General features: G+C 44.7%; 2 protein-coding genes across 3 annotated transcripts; both read left to right on the top strand.

Annotated features, from left to right (window-relative positions):
• The first annotated feature begins 79 nt into the window (after positions 1-79).
• Positions 80-9,142, top strand: LOC129395254 (G antigen 2D). Of its 2 annotated transcripts, XM_055106270.2 has the most exons (5): positions 80-342; positions 1,381-1,469; positions 1,937-2,057; positions 4,879-5,004; positions 7,462-9,141. In XM_055106270.2, exons 2-5 carry the CDS (start codon positions 1,389-1,391, stop codon positions 7,482-7,484), a joined length of 351 nt encoding a protein of 116 aa, XP_054962245.1. In that variant the 5' UTR covers positions 80-342; positions 1,381-1,388; the 3' UTR covers positions 7,485-9,141. The 2 variants fall into 2 exon arrangements, with proteins under 2 accessions (XP_054962245.1, XP_063457622.1); XM_063601552.1 differs by lacking the exon at positions 80-342 and having other exon boundaries at positions 1,389-1,469; positions 7,462-9,142.
• Positions 9,143-9,617: 475 nt separating this feature from the next.
• Positions 9,618-18,854, top strand: LOC129395252 (G antigen 2D). The gene is made up of 5 exons (XM_055106264.2): positions 9,618-9,880; positions 10,919-11,007; positions 11,475-11,595; positions 14,417-14,542; positions 17,000-18,854. Exons 2-5 carry the CDS (start codon positions 10,927-10,929, stop codon positions 17,020-17,022), a joined length of 351 nt encoding a protein of 116 aa, XP_054962239.1. The 5' UTR covers positions 9,618-9,880; positions 10,919-10,926; the 3' UTR covers positions 17,023-18,854.
• Positions 18,855-18,912: the final 58 nt, after the last annotated feature.

Consider the following 18,912-nt stretch of genomic DNA (forward strand, 5'->3'; position numbering starts at 1 on the left):
AAGAGAGGGCCCTGGGTTGGGGGTGGGGTTCAGTTGAAGATGGGGTGAGTTTTGAGGGGAGCACTACTTGAGTCCCAGAGGCATAGGAAACAGCAGAGGGAGGTGGGATTCCCTTATCCTCCATGAGGATGGGCATCGAGGGTTTGGGGCGTGGCGCTGGGAACGGCAGCCCTCCCCAGCCCACAGCCGCGCATGCTCCCTGGGCTCCCGCCTCAGTGCGCATGTTCACTGGGCGTCTCCTGCCCGGCCCGTTCGCCCACGTGAAGAACGCCAGGGAGCTGTGAGGCAGTGCTGTGTGGTTCCTGCGGTCCGGACTCTTTTTCCTCTACTGAGATTCATCTGGTAGGTCTGCAGGCCAGTCATCCCGGGCGCTGAAGTGTGAGTGAGGGTGGAGAGGGCCTCGGGTGGGTCAGGCGGGTCCCACTTCCTGGTCTGTGGCCTCTGAGGGAGAAGGGCCACGAGGTCGTCCTCCTTCCCTTCACAGGCTGCGAGGCCACCGGCGGCTTCGTGGTCGTGAAGGGGCCTGGACGGGGAGGAAGGTGGGCCGTGGAGGGGAGGCGGTCAGGGGCTCAGGTGAAGATGGGGTGAGTGCTGTTGGGGGGATGGAAGTCCCGAGGTGCCGGGAACCCCCGACGACACAGGGCAGATTCCCTGAATGGGGCCCCCGGCGGGGGCGAGGCGGGCAGTGAAGAAGGGGCCTGGCAGCTGGGAAGGCTGCGGCCTGGTGAGCGCCCCCCCAGCGGTGTGGAGTGCGGAGCGCCCGAGTGAGAAGCACTGCAAGGTCTCACCTCCGCCATGGAAGGTCCAAAAACAGTGGGAAGGAGTGGGCGAGGCAGTGCGGTGCAACCAAACTTGTTGTGAGGGGGGTGAATGGCTCTAGGAAGTGGGAGTGTGCCCAAAGCAGCAATCACGAGAATTGTGATTCACTAGGGTTTTCGTGGGGAGTGCACTTGTGAAACTAAACCTCATCAGAAATGACCTCTGTCTGCGGGGCGCAGTGGCGCTCGCCTACGTAGTCCCAGTTACTCGGGACACTGAGGTGGGAGGATCCCTTGAGCGGGAGGTCGAGGCTGCAGTGAGCTGTGATCACGCCGCTGCACTCCAGCCTGAGCAACACAGCGAGACCGCGTGTCCAAAAGAAATTTAGAAAAAAATGTCCTCTGCCTTTTGCCACACGCCTTAAGATGATTGCTCTGCCAGCCTGGCCAGCAGAAGTGGCTTTGTAGGCACTCAGACAGCGTACACACGTATGCTTAACTCTGGGACTTATTTTGAGAGTATTTCCAAAGTAAAACGGCAAGTTAACATTTATCCATGGAAGTGATCGAATATAGCAGCCCTCTGGGGCTCACGTTCCTAATCACGGTTGTCTGTTTTCAGTGTGAAATATGAGTTGGCGATTAAGATCGACCTATCGGCCTAGACCAAGACGCTATGTAGAGCCTCCTGAAATGATTGGGCCTATGCGGGTGAGTGCTTAAACGTTAATTCGATGTTTTCTATTAGTAGAAATTAATTTTTGTGATAGCGTTGTTTCATTAGTGTGGAAATGCTGATAAAGGTCTTTCCTGCTCATAAAAAGTGATGATGGCATCTCATGAAGGAAACATTGATTCTGGAGGATTTTTTTTTTTTCCTCTCGTGTTCTTCAGCTTTTGCCCATGACTTCTTTCTCAGGCTTTGTTTGTTAATGACAGATTGTACACATGTATTCCAACACAGAGTATAATAGCCTCCAAAGTCCTCGTGCGTCACTTCTCTCACAGAAACCTCCCTGTGGGTGGAGTAACCTTATTGGGCATAGAGCATAGAGTTGGAGAAATGTCTTTAGGCTTAGTTATGACCAGAAATAGCTATGTATTCTGTGTATATATGTAAAATTTTGTATCAATAACGAAACTTACTTTTTATTTGCACACCCACACGTATTCCCCAGCCCGAGCAGTTCAGTGATGAAGTGGAACCAGCAACACCTGAAGAAGGGGAACCAGCAACTCAACGTCAGGATCCTGCAGCTGCTCAGGAGGGAGAGGATGAGGGAGCATGTGCAGGTCAAGGTGAGGGAAAGGGAAGAAGAACGTCCGCTGGCGTGTGCGTGTGTGTGTGTTCGTGTGTGTGTGTGCACGTGTGTGTGTGTGTGCGTGTTAGGCATTGTCACATAGGAGGAACAGGAGGAAAGAAAACAATGGAAAGAATGCCTGAAATTGACTGGAAAAGCGAGGAGGCTATGTAGTTTGCAGCTTAGCTTAGGCAAATCCCTCACTATGATAAAAGTTCTCGACTTTATGAATGAGAGAATGGAGGTGCCAGGATTGTGCGTTATCCAAGAACCCTTGACTGGTGAATACAACATTGGTACTGTGTTCCAAGGTTTGTGTCTTCCTATCATCTATGTTGCTGTAAAGAAGGAAGTGATTTTGCTGAAAATGCTTAAAACTCAAAAGGCTTTACTGTAAGGTAGCTTAGTACTGACCCAAGAATAGACCCAGTTCAGAGGAGCAGGAGCAGCTCCAAAAACCGAGTCGCTGAATGTTGGCCCCCGTTTCCTTTGATTGATATTTTTATATGGTACATTTGATAAAAGCTGGATAAATGAGGATACTGCCATACAGGTAGCTGGTTTAGTGATTTTTCTCAGCGGCTTTTAGGAGGTGATTAAATCCTTTTATGGTTAGAAAAGCAAAAACGGAATTATCCTGAGATTAACGTGAGATGGAAATAATTTCTCCGAGATAAAATGTTTTGAAAGGAAGCATTTATGTAACGGAGGTCATGGATTATTCCAGGGATGCACTGTTAAAAGTTCCTAGAATCTGACTGACAACAATGCCCATTAATTGCTGTCCGCCCACTCCCTTATTCTCAGTGCGGGACAGTATATTTTCTGTGATTCACAAACAATGTTATATTTGGTGCTTTGTTCTTCACGGGGTTCATTTATGGAATATTACCTTTAGGACCTTCGGACCTAAATATAACTTTATTTGAACAAAGTGAAGTTTCTCTTTACCCCAATAGGTAATGGGTGTCGTGACTGTAAGATTTTCCATTGTCCTCACATCCATCCAGCTAATCAATCCTTCAGAAACTGACATTGTAATTGTAACTGAAATCCTATCCACGTGGTAGACTTCAGATTTCTCAGCTGACGCACACTGCTGTTGGTACTCTACGGCTGAATATAAGCATTATACATGTCCTGTGTTTTATCCTTAGATTGTCATTTAGGAGAAAGGTCTAAAGCTGGGCTGAATGCCATGCACTCATAGTCCCAGCTACTTGGGAGGCTGAGGTGAGAGGATTGCTTGAGCCCTGGAGTTCAAGCCCAGCCTGGGAAACACAGTGAGACCTCATCGCTAATAAATAAAGAAATGAATAAATAAATACATAAAGAAATTCATTAAATAAATAAAGTTTTCATGGTATAGGAAAACACAGATGCAAAGTTTTTGTGCCTAGTGGCTGGTAATGTTGCAAACGTAACTCCTTAGTGAACTGTACCACTTAAAAATAGTTAAGATGGTAAATTTTAGGATATCTGTATTTTTTACCACAACTGGAAATTCCTTTCTTCCTAAAGTTCAGTGCAGTTATCATATATTCTTTTAAATTTTTACTGTATGTATCTTCAAGACATAACATTGATAGAAAATTTGCAAGAATAGTACAATGAAGTCATATACTGTTCATCTGGATTCACCAATTGTTAATAGCTTTCGCTTCATAGGTTTCACATGTCTTCCCTCTGTCTCTTACCGTGCTGCCCACACACTCACACACACACACACACACATACGGATATATGTTTACTGTTATTAATGCTGAATTGTTTCGATAAAGTTTCAGGTATTATGGTCCTTTACCCTATGTACTTGAGGGTGTGTATATCGTCAGAGCAAAGAGAAAGTCATTTCTTGGATCATCACTGCACAAAGATCAAAATCAGGAAATTTAACAATGAGAAAATGGAGTCATTTAATACAGAGTGCATACTCAAATTTTGCCAGTTCCCCAGAAAATTTCTTTTTTCCTTTTTTTTTTCTTTGTTGAGACGGAGTCTCTCTCTGTGGGCCAGGTTGGAGTGCAGTAGTGCGATCTCGGCTCACTGCAACTTACACCTCCCAGGTTCTAGGGATTCTCATGCCTCAGCCTCCCGTGTAGCTGGGACTACAGGCGCCGGCCACTGCGGTCTTGAACTTCTGGCCTCACCTGCTCTGCCCACCTTGGCATCCCAAAATGTTTGGATTGCAGGCGTGAGACCCCACGCCCGGCCCAGATAATTTTATTGATAGGATTTCTTTTTCTGATCCAGAGTCCAGTTCAGAATCACACCTTGCATGTGCTTTTCAGGTGTTTTTAGTTTCCTTTAACCTGTAATGTTTCCTTAATTTTGCTTGTCATTCACGATACGGACATTTTTGGAGAGGATAGACCAGTTGGTTTGCAGAATATTCTGCAGTTTGGGCTTTTTCATGTATTTTTAAAAGAGTTTTCTCACTCAGCGTTTATTGGTGGCTACTCATGCCATGTAAGAGTCTAAGCGCTAGGAGTGTAAGTGCTGTGAGAGATGGGATTTGAGCCTTGAGTCATTTAATACGAGAAGGACAATCAGAAGTAGAATAACAGAGAAGTGCAAAGGAGGCAGCAAAGTTGTCTGAGGACAGTCTTCGGAAAGGAAGAGGGTAATATTTGGAACACCTTGTTTTCCTGTTTTCTGCTAACGGACTCCTGAAATAATGTTCCTGGGATTCTTATCAACACATTTATTATTACGTTAGCTAAAGCTTTTATATAATAATACCGAGAGCATGAATATTATTTTCTTATTCATACTTCATGTTTTACTGCTTAAATTGATACGTAGCTTTTATTTTTAAGGGCCGAAGCCTGAAGCTGATAGCCAGGAACAGGGTCACCCACAGACTGGGTGTGAGTGTGAAGATGGTCCTGATGGGCAGGAGATGGACCCGCCAAATCCAGAGGAGGTGAAAACGCCTGAAGAAGGTAGGCAATCCATTAGGCATGCACATTGTAGGGTGTCTGTTTCCACAGTATCATATTGTAATTCTTACTATGTTTTTGAGACGGAGTCTCGCTCTGAAGACCAGGCTGGAGTGCAGTGGTGCCACCTCGGCTCACTGGAAATTCTGTCTCCAGGGTTCAAGTGATTCTCCTGCCTGAGCCTCTGGCGGAGCCGTGGTTACAGGCATGCTCCGCCGCGCCCAGCTAATTTTTGTATTTTTAGTAGAGACAGGGTTTCGTTCTGTTGCACAGGTTGTTCCCGAACTCCTGACCTCAGGTGATCCACCTGCCTCGACCATCGAAATTGCCGGGATTACAGGCGAGAGCCACCGTGCCCGACCCAGCATTATATTTTTAATAACAGAGAGGTAACAATACTGCCTCTTTAGTAACAGAGTTCTTATATAAAGGTTATTTGAAACGTAGTTCAGGCCCCAGCACCCGACTGATAGACTGTCAGATAGGGAAACAAACTGAGTCAAAGCTATGTTGAATTAAAAGTTTTGAGTATAAATCCTTAAACCAGTAGCTCACAATTTTCAGATGCTTTTGTAAAGGTCTGCTTTTAATCAATACATAACACGTTTGTAACACCCATCACTTGGTGTGAAAAATGCTGAAGCACTCATGCGGGTTCTAATAGCAGCTCTTACAGCCTTGGCGAGATTCTGAGTGAGTCCTTTCCCTTCTAAACCTATCTTTGGTTCTTATGAAATTAGTGAGTTTAAGTCAGAGATTTTAAAACCATTTTCCATTCCGGTTCTTTCATACTCTGATCCTGTTGCATAGAATGCGTGGGACACAGAGATCATCTGCTTCGCATGGTTTGTTAATCACAAATCATGAAACCCTGGCCCGAGTCATCTGAAAATCTCTGAACTGAGATTTCATTGTCAGTAAGAAAGTGAGCGGGCCCTCTGCTTCATCCTAGTTTTTCCGTGTGGAGAGCTGAATACGTAGTGTAAGATCTTGTGAAATTGTGAATTCTCCCTCTTCTTGGTTTGTTTGTTTGTTTGCGACAGAGTCTCAGTGTGTCACCCAGGCTGGAGTGCAGTGATGCAATTTCAGCTCACTGCAACCTCTGGCTCCCAGGCTAAAGCCGTCCTCCCACCTCGGCCTCCTGAGTGGCTGGAACTACATGCACAAGCCACCGTGCCTGAGTACATTTTTTTGTTTTCATTTTTGTAGAGATGAGGTCTCACTGTGTTGCCCAGGCAGGGTTTCTCTGGCTTTCAATGAACAATTGCTTCTTTTTTTTTTCTTTTATTTATTGATTTATTTTTGTATTATTATACTTTAAGTTTTAGGGTACATGTGCACATTGTGCAGGTTAGTTACATATGTATACATGTGCCATGCTGGTGCGCTGCACCCACTATCTCATCATCTAGCATTAGGTACATCTCCCAGTGCTATCCCTCCCCCCTCCCCCCACCCCACAACAGTCCCCAGGGTGTGATATTCCCCTTCCTCTGTCCATGTGATCTCATTGTTCAGTTCCCACCTATGAGTGAGAATATGCGGTGTTTGGTTTTTTGTTCTTGCGATAGTTTACTGAGAATGATGATTTCCAGTTTCATCCATGTCCCTACAAAGGACATGAACTCATCATTTTTTTAGGGCTGCATAGTATTCCATGGTGTATATGTGCCACATTTTCTTAATCCAGTCTATCGTTGTTGGACATTTGGGTTGGTTCCAAGTCTTTGCTATCGTGAATAATGCCGCAATAAACATACGTGTGCATGTGTCTTTATAGCAGCATGATTTATAGTCCTTTGGGTATATACCCAGTAATGGGATGGCTGGGTCAAATGGTACAATTGCTTCTTAAATCTTTCCCCACGGAAACCTTGAGTGACTGAAATAAATATCAAATGGCGAGAGACCGTTTAGTTCCCGTCATCTGTGGCATGTAGGTCAGTGATGCTCAGCATGGGTGTGAGTAAGATGCCTGTGCTATGCATGCTCCCTGCCCCACTGTCAGTCTTCATGAGCCACTATTTCTAATAAGACTGTAGACACACATACGATATAATCATCTCTAATCATATCAAATGTTACATGTAAGTTTCAGCTTTAGAGACATGAATTGATAAGATTTAAAGTTGAAAGACCATGACTCTAGTACTTCCTGAGTAATCAACTGAAGTATGCTTTACACATGTGTTTTCCAAATTGCTGACTGTTAATTGTAAGTGCTTGTGACTTGAAAGGAAGCACTTGATGTTCAGGGAGGAAATTACTTTTAAATTCTGCAGGTGTACGCTCAAAGTTTATGCAGAGGTTCAATTGCGTGTAAGACACGGGATCACCCATAGGGTTCTGTTTTTAGTCCATTTAATAAAACCCAAAGTGTAGTGTGCTTTGTATGCCTTTAGGGTCATCTGAATAATCTGTTGCTAAGTCATGTTCCCAATCGTTGTGTTTCTGTTACAGGTGAAAAGCAATCACAGTGTTAAAAGAAGACACGTTGAAATGATGCAGGCTGCTCCTATGTTGGAAATTTGTTCATTAAAATTCTCCCAATAAAGCTTTACAGCCTTCTGCAAAGAAGTCTTGCGCATCTTTTGTGAATTTTATTTCTAGCTTTTTGATGCTGTGAAATATGTATCATTCTTTGAAATCGTGTATTGTAACTCTCTGAGCTGGTATGTAGAGACATCGTTCTTTTTTTTTTTTCTTTCTTTCTTTGTTCTCTTTTGAGACGGAGTCTTGCTCTGTCGCCCAGGCTGGAGTGCAGTGGCGCGATCTCTGCTCACTGCAACCCCGCCTCCCGGATTCAAGCAATTGTCTGCCTCAGCCTCCCGAGTAGCTGGGATTATAGGCACCCACCAGCACGCCTGGCTAAGTTTTGTGTTTTTACTAGAGATGGGCTTTCGCCATCTTGGCCGGGGTGCTCTTGAACTCCTGACCTCGTGATTCACCTGCCTTGGCCTCCCAAAGTGCTGGGATTACAGGCATGAGCCTCCGCGCCCGGTGGAGACATAATTCTTACATATTGGTTTTCTATCCAGCGGCCTTGTGAAATATGCTTGTGAATTCTAAAGTTTACTTCTAGGTCGTTTTCAGTCTTCAATATACAGAAACATATCATCCTGGAATAAGAGCAGTTTTGTTTCCGCCATTTTTTTTTCTTTTTCCTTTTGTATTTTTTGTAGAGACGGGGTTTTGCCATGTTTCCCGGGCTGTTGTTGAACTTTTGAGTGCAAGCGATGCACCCACCTCACCTCCCACAGTGCTGGGATTACTGGCGTGGGCCACCGTGGCGGGCCCGTCGTTGCCATTGTAAAGAGTTTTATTTCCTTTTCTGATTTTATGGCATTGCACAGACCCACCCGTTACAATGGTGACAGTGGACATCCTTGTCTTATCCCTGATGAGAAACCGAAAAATTTCAACATTTCACCATCCTATTTACTCTCCTTTTTTGTAGACGGACTTTATCAGAGTGAGTCATTCCATTCTGTTCCAAATTTGCTGAGAGTATTCATTTGAATATATGTTGATTTTCATCAAACAGTGCATCTATTTCGATTACCACAGCATTTTTTCCCATTCATGTGTTAATATAGTGAATTCGATAGATAAATTTGTACGTTTTTAGGTTCGATTATTAAAACTGGAGACAGCGTCTCACTCTGTCCCCGAGGCTGGAGTGCGGTGGTGTTATCAGAGCTCGCTGCAGCCTTGACCTCCTGGGCTCAAGCGGTCCTCCCACCTCAGCCTCCTGAGTAGCTGTGAGTATAGGTACATGCCACCATGCCCAGCTAATTTTTCGATGGTTTTTTTGTTTGTTTTTTGTAGTGATGAGATTTTCTGATGTTGCTTAGGCTGGTCTCGACGTCCTGAGCTCAGGTGATCTGGCCAGCTCAGCCTCCCAAAATACTAGGATTACAGGCGTGAGCCTTGGCCTGGTCTGGTTTTTCTTATATAGGGGTCTTATCTATATAAAGACTAAACTTAATCTGTGCCTTTGTGCGGGTGGGCTAAGAGCATGATGACTTTTATCATTCTATTGATTTAAAGAAAACTATCCTTGACTTACCAGTGTGTAAGTCCATGAAAGCATAATTCTGTTGAAAGCATACATTGTTAATGGGTGTTGGGAACCGTGCACTTTCCGCTGCTGTGGGAGCATGTCCTTGGAGATACCTTCCATCGGTTTTCTCAACTCCAAACATCTTAGGACCATGGGTTGTGACTGGTAGGACTATGTATCTTGCTACTTTCAAGACGGAGTTTACTTTCACGTGGTGTCACTCTGGCTGTCCTGTTTCCCTAATACTGTCACTTCACCCTCTGCGATTCTGATGCTAACAAATGATAGATATCGTTTTAGCATTTTCTTACGGGTCCTAGCGATTCTGTTCATTTTTCTTTCAGTCTCTTTCTCTGACTTGTTCACATTGAACAATTTCCTTTTGGGATAGGTTGCTATTTCTGTTTTCGCAGGTGGTTTACCTGTCTTCCCAGCCAGTCACAGTGGTCCTTGTCCCCATGGTGGGGCCGGGGCAAGAGAGGGCCCTGGGTTGGGGGTGGGGTTCAGTTGAAGATGGGGTGAGTTTTGAGGGGAGCACTACTTGAGTCCCAGAGGCATAGGAAACAGCAGAGGGAGGTGGGATTCCCTTATCCTCCATGAGGATGGGCATCGAGGGTTTGGGGCGTGGCGCTGGGAACGGCAGCCCTCCCCAGCCCACAGCCGCGCATGCTCCCTGGGCTCCCGCCTCAGTGCGCATGTTCACTGGGCGTCTCCTGCCCGGCCCGTTCGCCCACGTGAAGAACGCCAGGGAGCTGTGAGGCAGTGCTGTGTGGTTCCTGCGGTCCGGACTCTTTTTCCTCTACTGAGATTCATCTGGTAGGTCTGCAGGCCAGTCATCCCGGGCGCTGAAGTGTGAGTGAGGGTGGAGAGGGCCTCGGGTGGGTCAGGCGGGTCCCACTTCCTGGTCTGTGGCCTCTGAGGGAGAAGGGCCACGAGGTCGTCCTCCTTCCCTTCACAGGCTGCGAGGCCACCGGCGGCTTCGTGGTCGTGAAGGGGCCTGGACGGGGAGGAAGGTGGGCCGTGGAGGGGAGGCGGTCAGGGGCTCAGGTGAAGATGGGGTGAGTGCTGTTGGGGGGATGGAAGTCCCGAGGTGCCGGGAACCCCCGACGACACAGGGCAGATTCCCTGAATGGGGCCCCCGGCGGGGGCGAGGCGGGCGGTGAAGAAGGGGCCTGGCAGCTGGGAAGGCTGCGGCCTGGTGAGCGCCCCCCCAGCGGTGTGGAGTGCGGAGCGCCCGAGTGAGAAGCACTGCAAGGTCTCACCTCCGCCATGGAAGGTCCGAAAACAGTGGGAAGGAGTGGGCGAGGCAGTGCGGTGCAACCAAACTTGTTGTGAGGGGGGTGAATGGCTCTAGGAAGTGGGAGTGTGCCCAAAGCAGCAATCACGAGAATTGTGATTCACTAGGGTTTTCGTGGGGAGTGCACTTGTGAAACTAAACCTCATCAGAAATGACCTCTGTCTGCGGGGCGCAGTGGCGCTCGCCTACGTAGTCCCAGTTACTCGGGACACTGAGGTGGGAGGATCCCTTGAGCGGGAGGTCGAGGCTGCAGTGAGCTGTGATCACGCCGCTGCACTCCAGCCTGAGCAACACAGCGAGACCGCGTGTCCAAAAGAAATTTAGAAAAAAATGTCCTCTGCCTTTTGCCACACGCCTTAAGATGATTGCTCTGCCAGCCTGGCCAGCAGAAGTGGCTTTGTAGGCACTCAGACAGCGTACACACGTATGCTTAACTCTGGGACTTATTTTGAGAGTATTTCCAAAGTAAAACGGCAAGTTAACATTTATCCATGGAAGTGATCGAATATAGCAGCCCTCTGGGGCTCACGTTCCTAATCACGGTTGTCTGTTTTCAGTGTGAAATATGAGTTGGCGATTAAGATCGACCTATCGGCCTAGACCAAGACGCTATGTAGAGCCTCCTGAAATGATTGGGCCTATGCGGGTGAGTGCTTAAACGTTAATTCGATGTTTTCTATTAGTAGAAATTAATTTTTGTGATAGCGTTGTTTCATTAGTGTGGAAATGCTGATAAAGGTCTTTCCTGCTCATAAAAAGTGATGATGGCATCTCATGAAGGAAACATTGATTCTGGAGGATTTTTTTTTTTTCCTCTCGTGTTCTTCAGCTTTTGCCCATGACTTCTTTCTCAGGCTTTGTTTGTTAATGACAGATTGTACACATGTATTCCAACACAGAGTATAATAGCCTCCAAAGTCCTCGTGCGTCACTTCTCTCACAGAAACCTCCCTGTGGGTGGAGTAACCTTATTGGGCATAGAGCATAGAGTTGGAGAAATGTCTTTAGGCTTAGTTATGACCAGAAATAGCTATGTATTCTGTGTATATATGTAAAATTTTGTATCAATAACGAAACTTACTTTTTATTTGCACACCCACACGTATTCCCCAGCCCGAGCAGTTCAGTGATGAAGTGGAACCAGCAACACCTGAAGAAGGGGAACCAGCAACTCAACGTCAGGATCCTGCAGCTGCTCAGGAGGGAGAGGATGAGGGAGCATGTGCAGGTCAAGGTGAGGGAAAGGGAAGAAGAACGTCCGCTGGCGTGTGCGTGTGTGTGTGTTCGTGTGTGTGTGTGCACGTGTGTGTGTGTGTGCGTGTTAGGCATTGTCACATAGGAGGAACAGGAGGAAAGAAAACAATGGAAAGAATGCCTGAAATTGACTGGAAAAGCGAGGAGGCTATGTAGTTTGCAGCTTAGCTTAGGCAAATCCCTCACTATGATAAAAGTTCTCGACTTTATGAATGAGAGAATGGAGGTGCCAGGATTGTGCGTTATCCAAGAACCCTTGACTGGTGAATACAACATTGGTACTGTGTTCCAAGGTTTGTGTCTTCCTATCATCTATGTTGCTGTAAAGAAGGAAGTGATTTTGCTGAAAATGCTTAAAACTCAAAAGGCTTTACTGTAAGGTAGCTTAGTACTGACCCAAGAATAGACCCAGTTCAGAGGAGCAGGAGCAGCTCCAAAAACCGAGTCGCTGAATGTTGGCCCCCGTTTCCTTTGATTGATATTTTTATATGGTACATTTGATAAAAGCTGGATAAATGAGGATACTGCCATACAGGTAGCTGGTTTAGTGATTTTTCTCAGCGGCTTTTAGGAGGTGATTAAATCCTTTTATGGTTAGAAAAGCAAAAACGGAATTATCCTGAGATTAACGTGAGATGGAAATAATTTCTCCGAGATAAAATGTTTTGAAAGGAAGCATTTATGTAACGGAGGTCATGGATTATTCCAGGGATGCACTGTTAAAAGTTCCTAGAATCTGACTGACAACAATGCCCATTAATTGCTGTCCGCCCACTCCCTTATTCTCAGTGCGGGACAGTATATTTTCTGTGATTCACAAACAATGTTATATTTGGTGCTTTGTTCTTCACGGGGTTCATTTATGGAATATTACCTTTAGGACCTTCGGACCTAAATATAACTTTATTTGAACAAAGTGAAGTTTCTCTTTACCCCAATAGGTAATGGGTGTCGTGACTGTAAGATTTTCCATTGTCCTCACATCCATCCAGCTAATCAATCCTTCAGAAACTGACATTGTAATTGTAACTGAAATCCTATCCACGTGGCAGACTTCAGATTTCTCAGCTGACGCACACTGCTGTTGGTACTCTACGGCTGAATATAAGCATTATACATGTCCTGTGTTTTATCCTTAGATTGTCATTTAGGAGAAAGGTCTAAAGCTGGGCTGAATGCCATGCACTCATAGTCCCAGCTACTTGGGAGGCTGAGGTGAGAGGATTGCTTGAGCCCTGGAGTTCAAGCCCAGCCTGGGAAACACAGTGAGATCTCATCGCTAATAAATAAATAAATGAATAAATAAATACATAAAGAAATTCATTAAATAAATAAAGTTTTCATGGTATAGGAAAACACAGATGCAAAGTTTTTGTGCCTAGTGGCTGGTAATGTTGCAAACATAACTCCTTAGTGAACTGTACCACTTAAAAATAGTTAAGATGGTAAATTTTAGGATATCTGTATTTTTTACCACAACTGGAAATTCCTTTCTTCCTAAAGTTCAGTGCAGTTATCATATATTCTTTTAAATTTTTACTGTATGTATCTTCAAGACATAACATTGATAGAAAATTTGCAAGAATAGTACAATGAAGTCATATACTGTTCATCTGGATTCACCAATTGTTAATAGCTTTCGCTTCATAGGTTTCACATGTCTTCCCTCTGTCTCTTACCGTGCTGCCCACACACTCACACACACACACACACACATACGGATATATGTTTACTGTTATTAATGCTGAATTGTTTCGATAAAGTTTCAGGTATTATGGTCCTTTACCCTATGTACTTGAGGGTGTGTATATCGTCAGAGCAAAGAGAAAGTCATTTCTTGGATCATCACTGCACAAAGATCAAAATCAGGAAATTTAACAATGAGAAAATGGAGTCATTTAATACAGAGTGCATACTCAAATTTTGCCAGTTCCCCAGAAAATTTCTTTTTTCCTTTTTTTTTTCTTTGTTGAGACGGAGTCTCTCTCTGTGGGCCAGGTTGGAGTGCAGTAGTGCGATCTCGGCTCACTGCAACTTACACCTCCCAGGTTCTAGGGATTCTCATGCCTCAGCCTCCCGTGTAGCTGGGACTACAGGCGCCGGCCACTGCGGTCTTGAACTTCTGGCCTCACCTGCTCTGCCCACCTTGGCATCCCAAAATGTTTGGATTGCAGGCGTGAGACCCCACGCCCGGCCCAGATAATTTTATTGATAGGATTTCTTTTTCTGATCCAGAGTCCAGTTCAGAATCACACCTTGCATGTGCTTTTCAGGTGTTTTTAGTTTCCTTTAACCTGTAATGTTTCCTTAATTTTGCTTGTCATTCACGATACGGACATTTTTGGAGAGGATAGACCAGTTGGTTTGCAGAATATTCTGCAGTTTGGGCTTTTTCATGTATTTTTAAAAGAGTTTTCTCACTCAGCGTTTATTGGTGGCTACTCATGCCATGTAAGAGTCTAAGCGCTAGGAGTGTAAGTGCTGTGAGAGATGGGATTTGAGCCTTGAGTCATTTAATACGAGAAGGACAATCAGAAGTAGAATAACAGAGAAGTGCAAAGGAGGCAGCAAAGTTGTCTGAGGACAGTCTTCGGAAAGGAAGAGGGTAATATTTGGAACACCTTGTTTTCCTGTTTTCTGCTAACGGACTCCTGAAATAATGTTCCTGGGATTCTTATCAACACATTTATTATTACGTTAGCTAAAGCTTTTATATAATAATACCGAGAGCATGAATATTATTTTCTTATTCATACTTCATGTTTTACTGCTTAAATTGATACGTAGCTTTTATTTTTAAGGGCCGAAGCCTGAAGCTGATAGCCAGGAACAGGGTCACCCACAGACTGGGTGTGAGTGTGAAGATGGTCCTGATGGGCAGGAGATGGACCCGCCAAATCCAGAGGAGGTGAAAACGCCTGAAGAAGGTAGGCAATCCATTAGGCATGCACATTGTAGGGTGTCTGTTTCCACAGTATCATATTGTAATTCTTACTATGTTTTTGAGACGGAGTCTCGCTCTGAAGACCAGGCTGGAGTGCAGTGGTGCCACCTCGGCTCACTGGAAATTCTGTCTCCAGGGTTCAAGTGATTCTCCTGCCTGAGCCTCTGGCGGAGCCGTGGTTACAGGCATGCTCCGCCGCGCCCAGCTAATTTTTGTATTTTTAGTAGAGACAGGGTTTCGTTCTGTTGCACAGGTTGTTCCCGAACTCCTGACCTCAGGTGATCCACCTGCCTCGACCATCGAAATTGCCGGGATTACAGGCGAGAGCCACCGTGCCCGACCCAGCATTATATTTTTAATAACAGAGAGGTAACAATACTGCCTCTTTAGTAACAGAGTTCTTATATAAAGGTTATTTGAAACGTAGTTCAGGCCCCAGCACCCGACTGATAGACTGTCAGATAGGGAAACAAACTGAGTCAAAGCTATGTTGAATTAAAAGTTTTGAGTATAAATCCTTAAACCAGTAGCTCACAATTTTCAGATGCTTTTGTAAAGGTCTGCTTTTAATCAATACATAACACGTTTGTAACACCCATCACTTGGTGTGAAAAATGCTGAAGCACTCATGCGGGTTCTAATAGCAGCTCTTACAGCCTTGGCGAGATTCTGAGTGAGTCCTTTCCCTTCTAAACCTATCTTTGGTTCTTATGAAATTAGTGAGTTTAAGTCAGAGATTTTAAAACCATTTTCCATTCCGGTTCTTTCATACTCTGATCCTGTTGCATAGAATGCGTGGGACACAGAGATCATCTGCTTCGCATGGTTTGTTAATCACAAATCATGAAACCCTGGCCCGAGTCATCTGAAAATCTCTGAACTGAGATTTCATTGTCAGTAAGAAAGTGAGCGGGCCCTCTGCTTCATCCTAGTTTTTCCGTGTGGAGAGCTGAATACGTAGTGTAAGATCTTGTGAAATTGTGAATTCTCCCTCTTCTTGGTTTGTTTGTTTGTTTGCGACAGAGTCTCAGTGTGTCACCCAGGCTGGAGTGCAGTGATGCAATTTCAGCTCACTGCAACCTCTGGCTCCCAGGCTAAAGCCGTCCTCCCACCTCGGCCTCCTGAGTGGCTGGAACTACATGCACAAGCCACCGTGCCTGAGTACATTTTTTTGTTTTCATTTTTGTAGAGATGAGGTCTCACTGTGTTGCCCAGGCAGGGTTTCTCTGGCTTTCAATGAACAATTGCTTCTTTTTTTTTTCTTTTATTTATTGATTTATTTTTGTATTATTATACTTTAAGTTTTAGGGTACATGTGCACATTGTGCAGGTTAGTTACATATGTATACATGTGCCATGCTGGTGCGCTGCACCCACTATCTCATCATCTAGCATTAGGTACATCTCCCAGTGCTATCCCTCCCCCCTCCCCCCACCCCACAACAGTCCCCAGGGTGTGATATTCCCCTTCCTCTGTCCATGTGATCTCATTGTTCAGTTCCCACCTATGAGTGAGAATATGCGGTGTTTGGTTTTTTGTTCTTGCGATAGTTTACTGAGAATGATGATTTCCAGTTTCATCCATGTCCCTACAAAGGACATGAACTCATCATTTTTTTAGGGCTGCATAGTATTCCATGGTGTATATGTGCCACATTTTCTTAATCCAGTCTATCGTTGTTGGACATTTGGGTTGGTTCCAAGTCTTTGCTATCGTGAATAATGCCGCAATAAACATACGTGTGCATGTGTCTTTATAGCAGCATGATTTATAGTCCTTTGGGTATATACCCAGTAATGGGATGGCTGGGTCAAATGGTACAATTGCTTCTTAAATCTTTCCCCACGGAAACCTTGAGTGACTGAAATAAATATCAAATGGCGAGAGACCGTTTAGTTCCCGTCATCTGTGGCATGTAGGTCAGTGATGCTCAGCATGGGTGTGAGTAAGATGCCTGTGCTATGCATGCTCCCTGCCCCACTGTCAGTCTTCATGAGCCACTATTTCTAATAAGACTGTAGACACACATACGATATAATCATCTCTAATCATATCAAATGTTACATGTAAGTTTCAGCTTTAGAGACATGAATTGATAAGATTTAAAGTTGAAAGACCATGACTCTAGTACTTCCTGAGTAATCAACTGAAGTATGCTTTACACATGTGTTTTCCAAATTGCTGACTGTTAATTGTAAGTGCTTGTGACTTGAAAGGAAGCACTTGATGTTCAGGGAGGAAATTACTTTTAAATTCTGCAGGTGTACGCTCAAAGTTTATGCAGAGGTTCAATTGCGTGTAAGACACGGGATCACCCATAGGGTTCTGTTTTTAGTCCATTTAATAAAACCCAAAGTGTAGTGTGCTTTGTATGCCTTTAGGGTCATCTGAATAATCTGTTGCTAAGTCATGTTCCCAATCGTTGTGTTTCTGTTACAGGTGAAAAGCAATCACAGTGTTAAAAGAAGACACGTTGAAATGATGCAGGCTGCTCCTATGTTGGAAATTTGTTCATTAAAATTCTCCCAATAAAGCTTTACAGCCTTCTGCAAAGAAGTCTTGCGCATCTTTTGTGAATTTTATTTCTAGCTTTTTGATGCTGTGAAATATGTATCATTCTTTGAAATCGTGTATTGTAACTCTCTGAGCTGGTATGTAGAGACATCGTTCTTTTTTTTTTTTCTTTCTTTCTTTGTTCTCTTTTGAGACGGAGTCTTGCTCTGTCGCCCAGGCTGGAGTGCAGTGGCGCGATCTCTGCTCACTGCAACCCCGCCTCCCGGATTCAAGCAATTGTCTGCCTCAGCCTCCCGAGTAGCTGGGATTATAGGCACCCACCAGCACGCCTGGCTAAGTTTTGTGTTTTTACTAGAGATGGGCTTTCGCCATCTTGGCCGGGGTGCTCTTGAACTCCTGACCTCGTGATTCACCTGCCTTGGCCTCCCAAAGTGCTGGGATTACAGGCATGAGCCTCCGCGCCCGGTGGAGACATAATTCTTACATATTGGTTTTCTATCCAGCGGCCTTGTGAAATATGCTTGTGAATTCTAAAGTTTACTTCTAGGTCGTTTTCAGTCTTCAATATACAGAAACATATCATCCTGGAATAAGAGCAGTTTTGTTTCCGCCATTTTTTTTTCTTTTTCCTTTTGTATTTTTTGTAGAGACGGGGTTTTGCCATGTTTCCCGGGCTGTTGTTGAACTTTTGAGTGCAAGCGATGCACCCACCTCACCTCCCACAGTGCTGGGATTACTGGCGTGGGCCACCGTGGCGGGCCCGTCGTTGCCATTGTAAAGAGTTTTATTTCCTTTTCTGATTTTATGGCATTGCACAGACCCACCCGTTACAATGGTGACAGTGGACATCCTTGTCTTATCCCTGATGAGAAACCGAAAAATTTCAACATTTCACCATCCTATTTACTCTCCTTTTTTGTAGACGGACTTTATCAGAGTGAGTCATTCCATTCTGTTCCAAATTTGCTGAGAGTATTCATTTGAATATATGTTGATTTTCATCAAACAGTGCATCTATTTCGATTACCACAGCATTTTTTCCCATTCATGTGTTAATATAGTGAATTCGATAGATAAATTTGTACGTTTTTAGGTTCGATTATTAAAACTGGAGACAGCGTCTCACTCTGTCCCCGAGGCTGGAGTGCGGTGGTGTTATCAGAGCTCGCTGCAGCCTTGACCTCCTGGGCTCAAGCGGTCCTCCCACCTCAGCCTCCTGAGTAGCTGTGAGTATAGGTACATGCCACCATGCCCAGCTAATTTTTCGATGGTTTTTTTGTTTGTTTTTTGTAGTGATGAGATTTTCTGATGTTGCTTAGGCTGGTCTCGACGTCCTGAGCTCAGGTGATCTGGCCAGCTCAGCCTCCCAAAATACTAGGATTACAGGCGTGAGCCTTGGCCTGGTCTGGTTTTTCTTATATAGGGGTCTTATCTATATAAAGACTAAACTTAATCTGTGCCTTTGTGCGGGTGGGCTAAGAGCATGATGACTTTTATCATTCTATTGATTTAAAGAAAACTATCCTTGACTTACCAGTGTGTAAGTCCATGAAAGCATAATTCTGTTGAAAGCATACATTGTTAATGGGTGTTGGGAACCGTGCACTTTCCGCTGCTGTGGGAGCATGTCCTTGGAGATACCTTCCATCTGTTTTCTCAACTCCAAACATCTTAGGACCATGGGTTGTGACTGGTAGGACTATGTATCTTGCTACTTTCAAGACGGAGTTTACTTTCACGTGGTGTCACTCTGGCTGTCCTGTTTCCCTAATACTGTCACTTCACCCTCTGCGATTCTGATGCTAACAAATGATAGATATCGTTTTAGCATTTTCTTA

The sequence above is a fragment of the Pan paniscus genome, chromosome X, assembly GCF_029289425.2.
Source record: "Pan paniscus chromosome X, NHGRI_mPanPan1-v2.0_pri, whole genome shotgun sequence".
NCBI classification, from domain to species: Eukaryota; Metazoa; Chordata; class Mammalia; order Primates; family Hominidae; genus Pan; species Pan paniscus.

What these genes read in the sequence shown, in the direction of transcription:
- LOC129395254 (XM_055106270.2), top strand. Translation starts at nt 1,389, where the DNA reads ATGAGTTGGCGATTAAGATCGACCTATCGGCCTAGACCAAGACGCTAT. An exon ending in AAATGATTGGGCCTATGCGG is followed by an intron (nt 1,470 to 1,936) that starts GTGAGTGCTTAA and finishes CGTATTCCCCAG; the next exon opens with CCCGAGCAGTTCAGTGATGA. An exon ending in GGTGAAAACGCCTGAAGAAG is followed by an intron (nt 5,005 to 7,461) that starts GTAGGCAATCCA and finishes TTTCTGTTACAG; the next exon opens with GTGAAAAGCAATCACAGTGT.
- LOC129395252 (XM_055106264.2), top strand. Translation starts at nt 10,927, where the DNA reads ATGAGTTGGCGATTAAGATCGACCTATCGGCCTAGACCAAGACGCTAT. An exon ending in GGGAGCATGTGCAGGTCAAG is followed by an intron (nt 11,596 to 14,416) that starts GTGAGGGAAAGG and finishes TTTATTTTTAAG; the next exon opens with GGCCGAAGCCTGAAGCTGAT. An exon ending in GGTGAAAACGCCTGAAGAAG is followed by an intron (nt 14,543 to 16,999) that starts GTAGGCAATCCA and finishes TTTCTGTTACAG; the next exon opens with GTGAAAAGCAATCACAGTGT.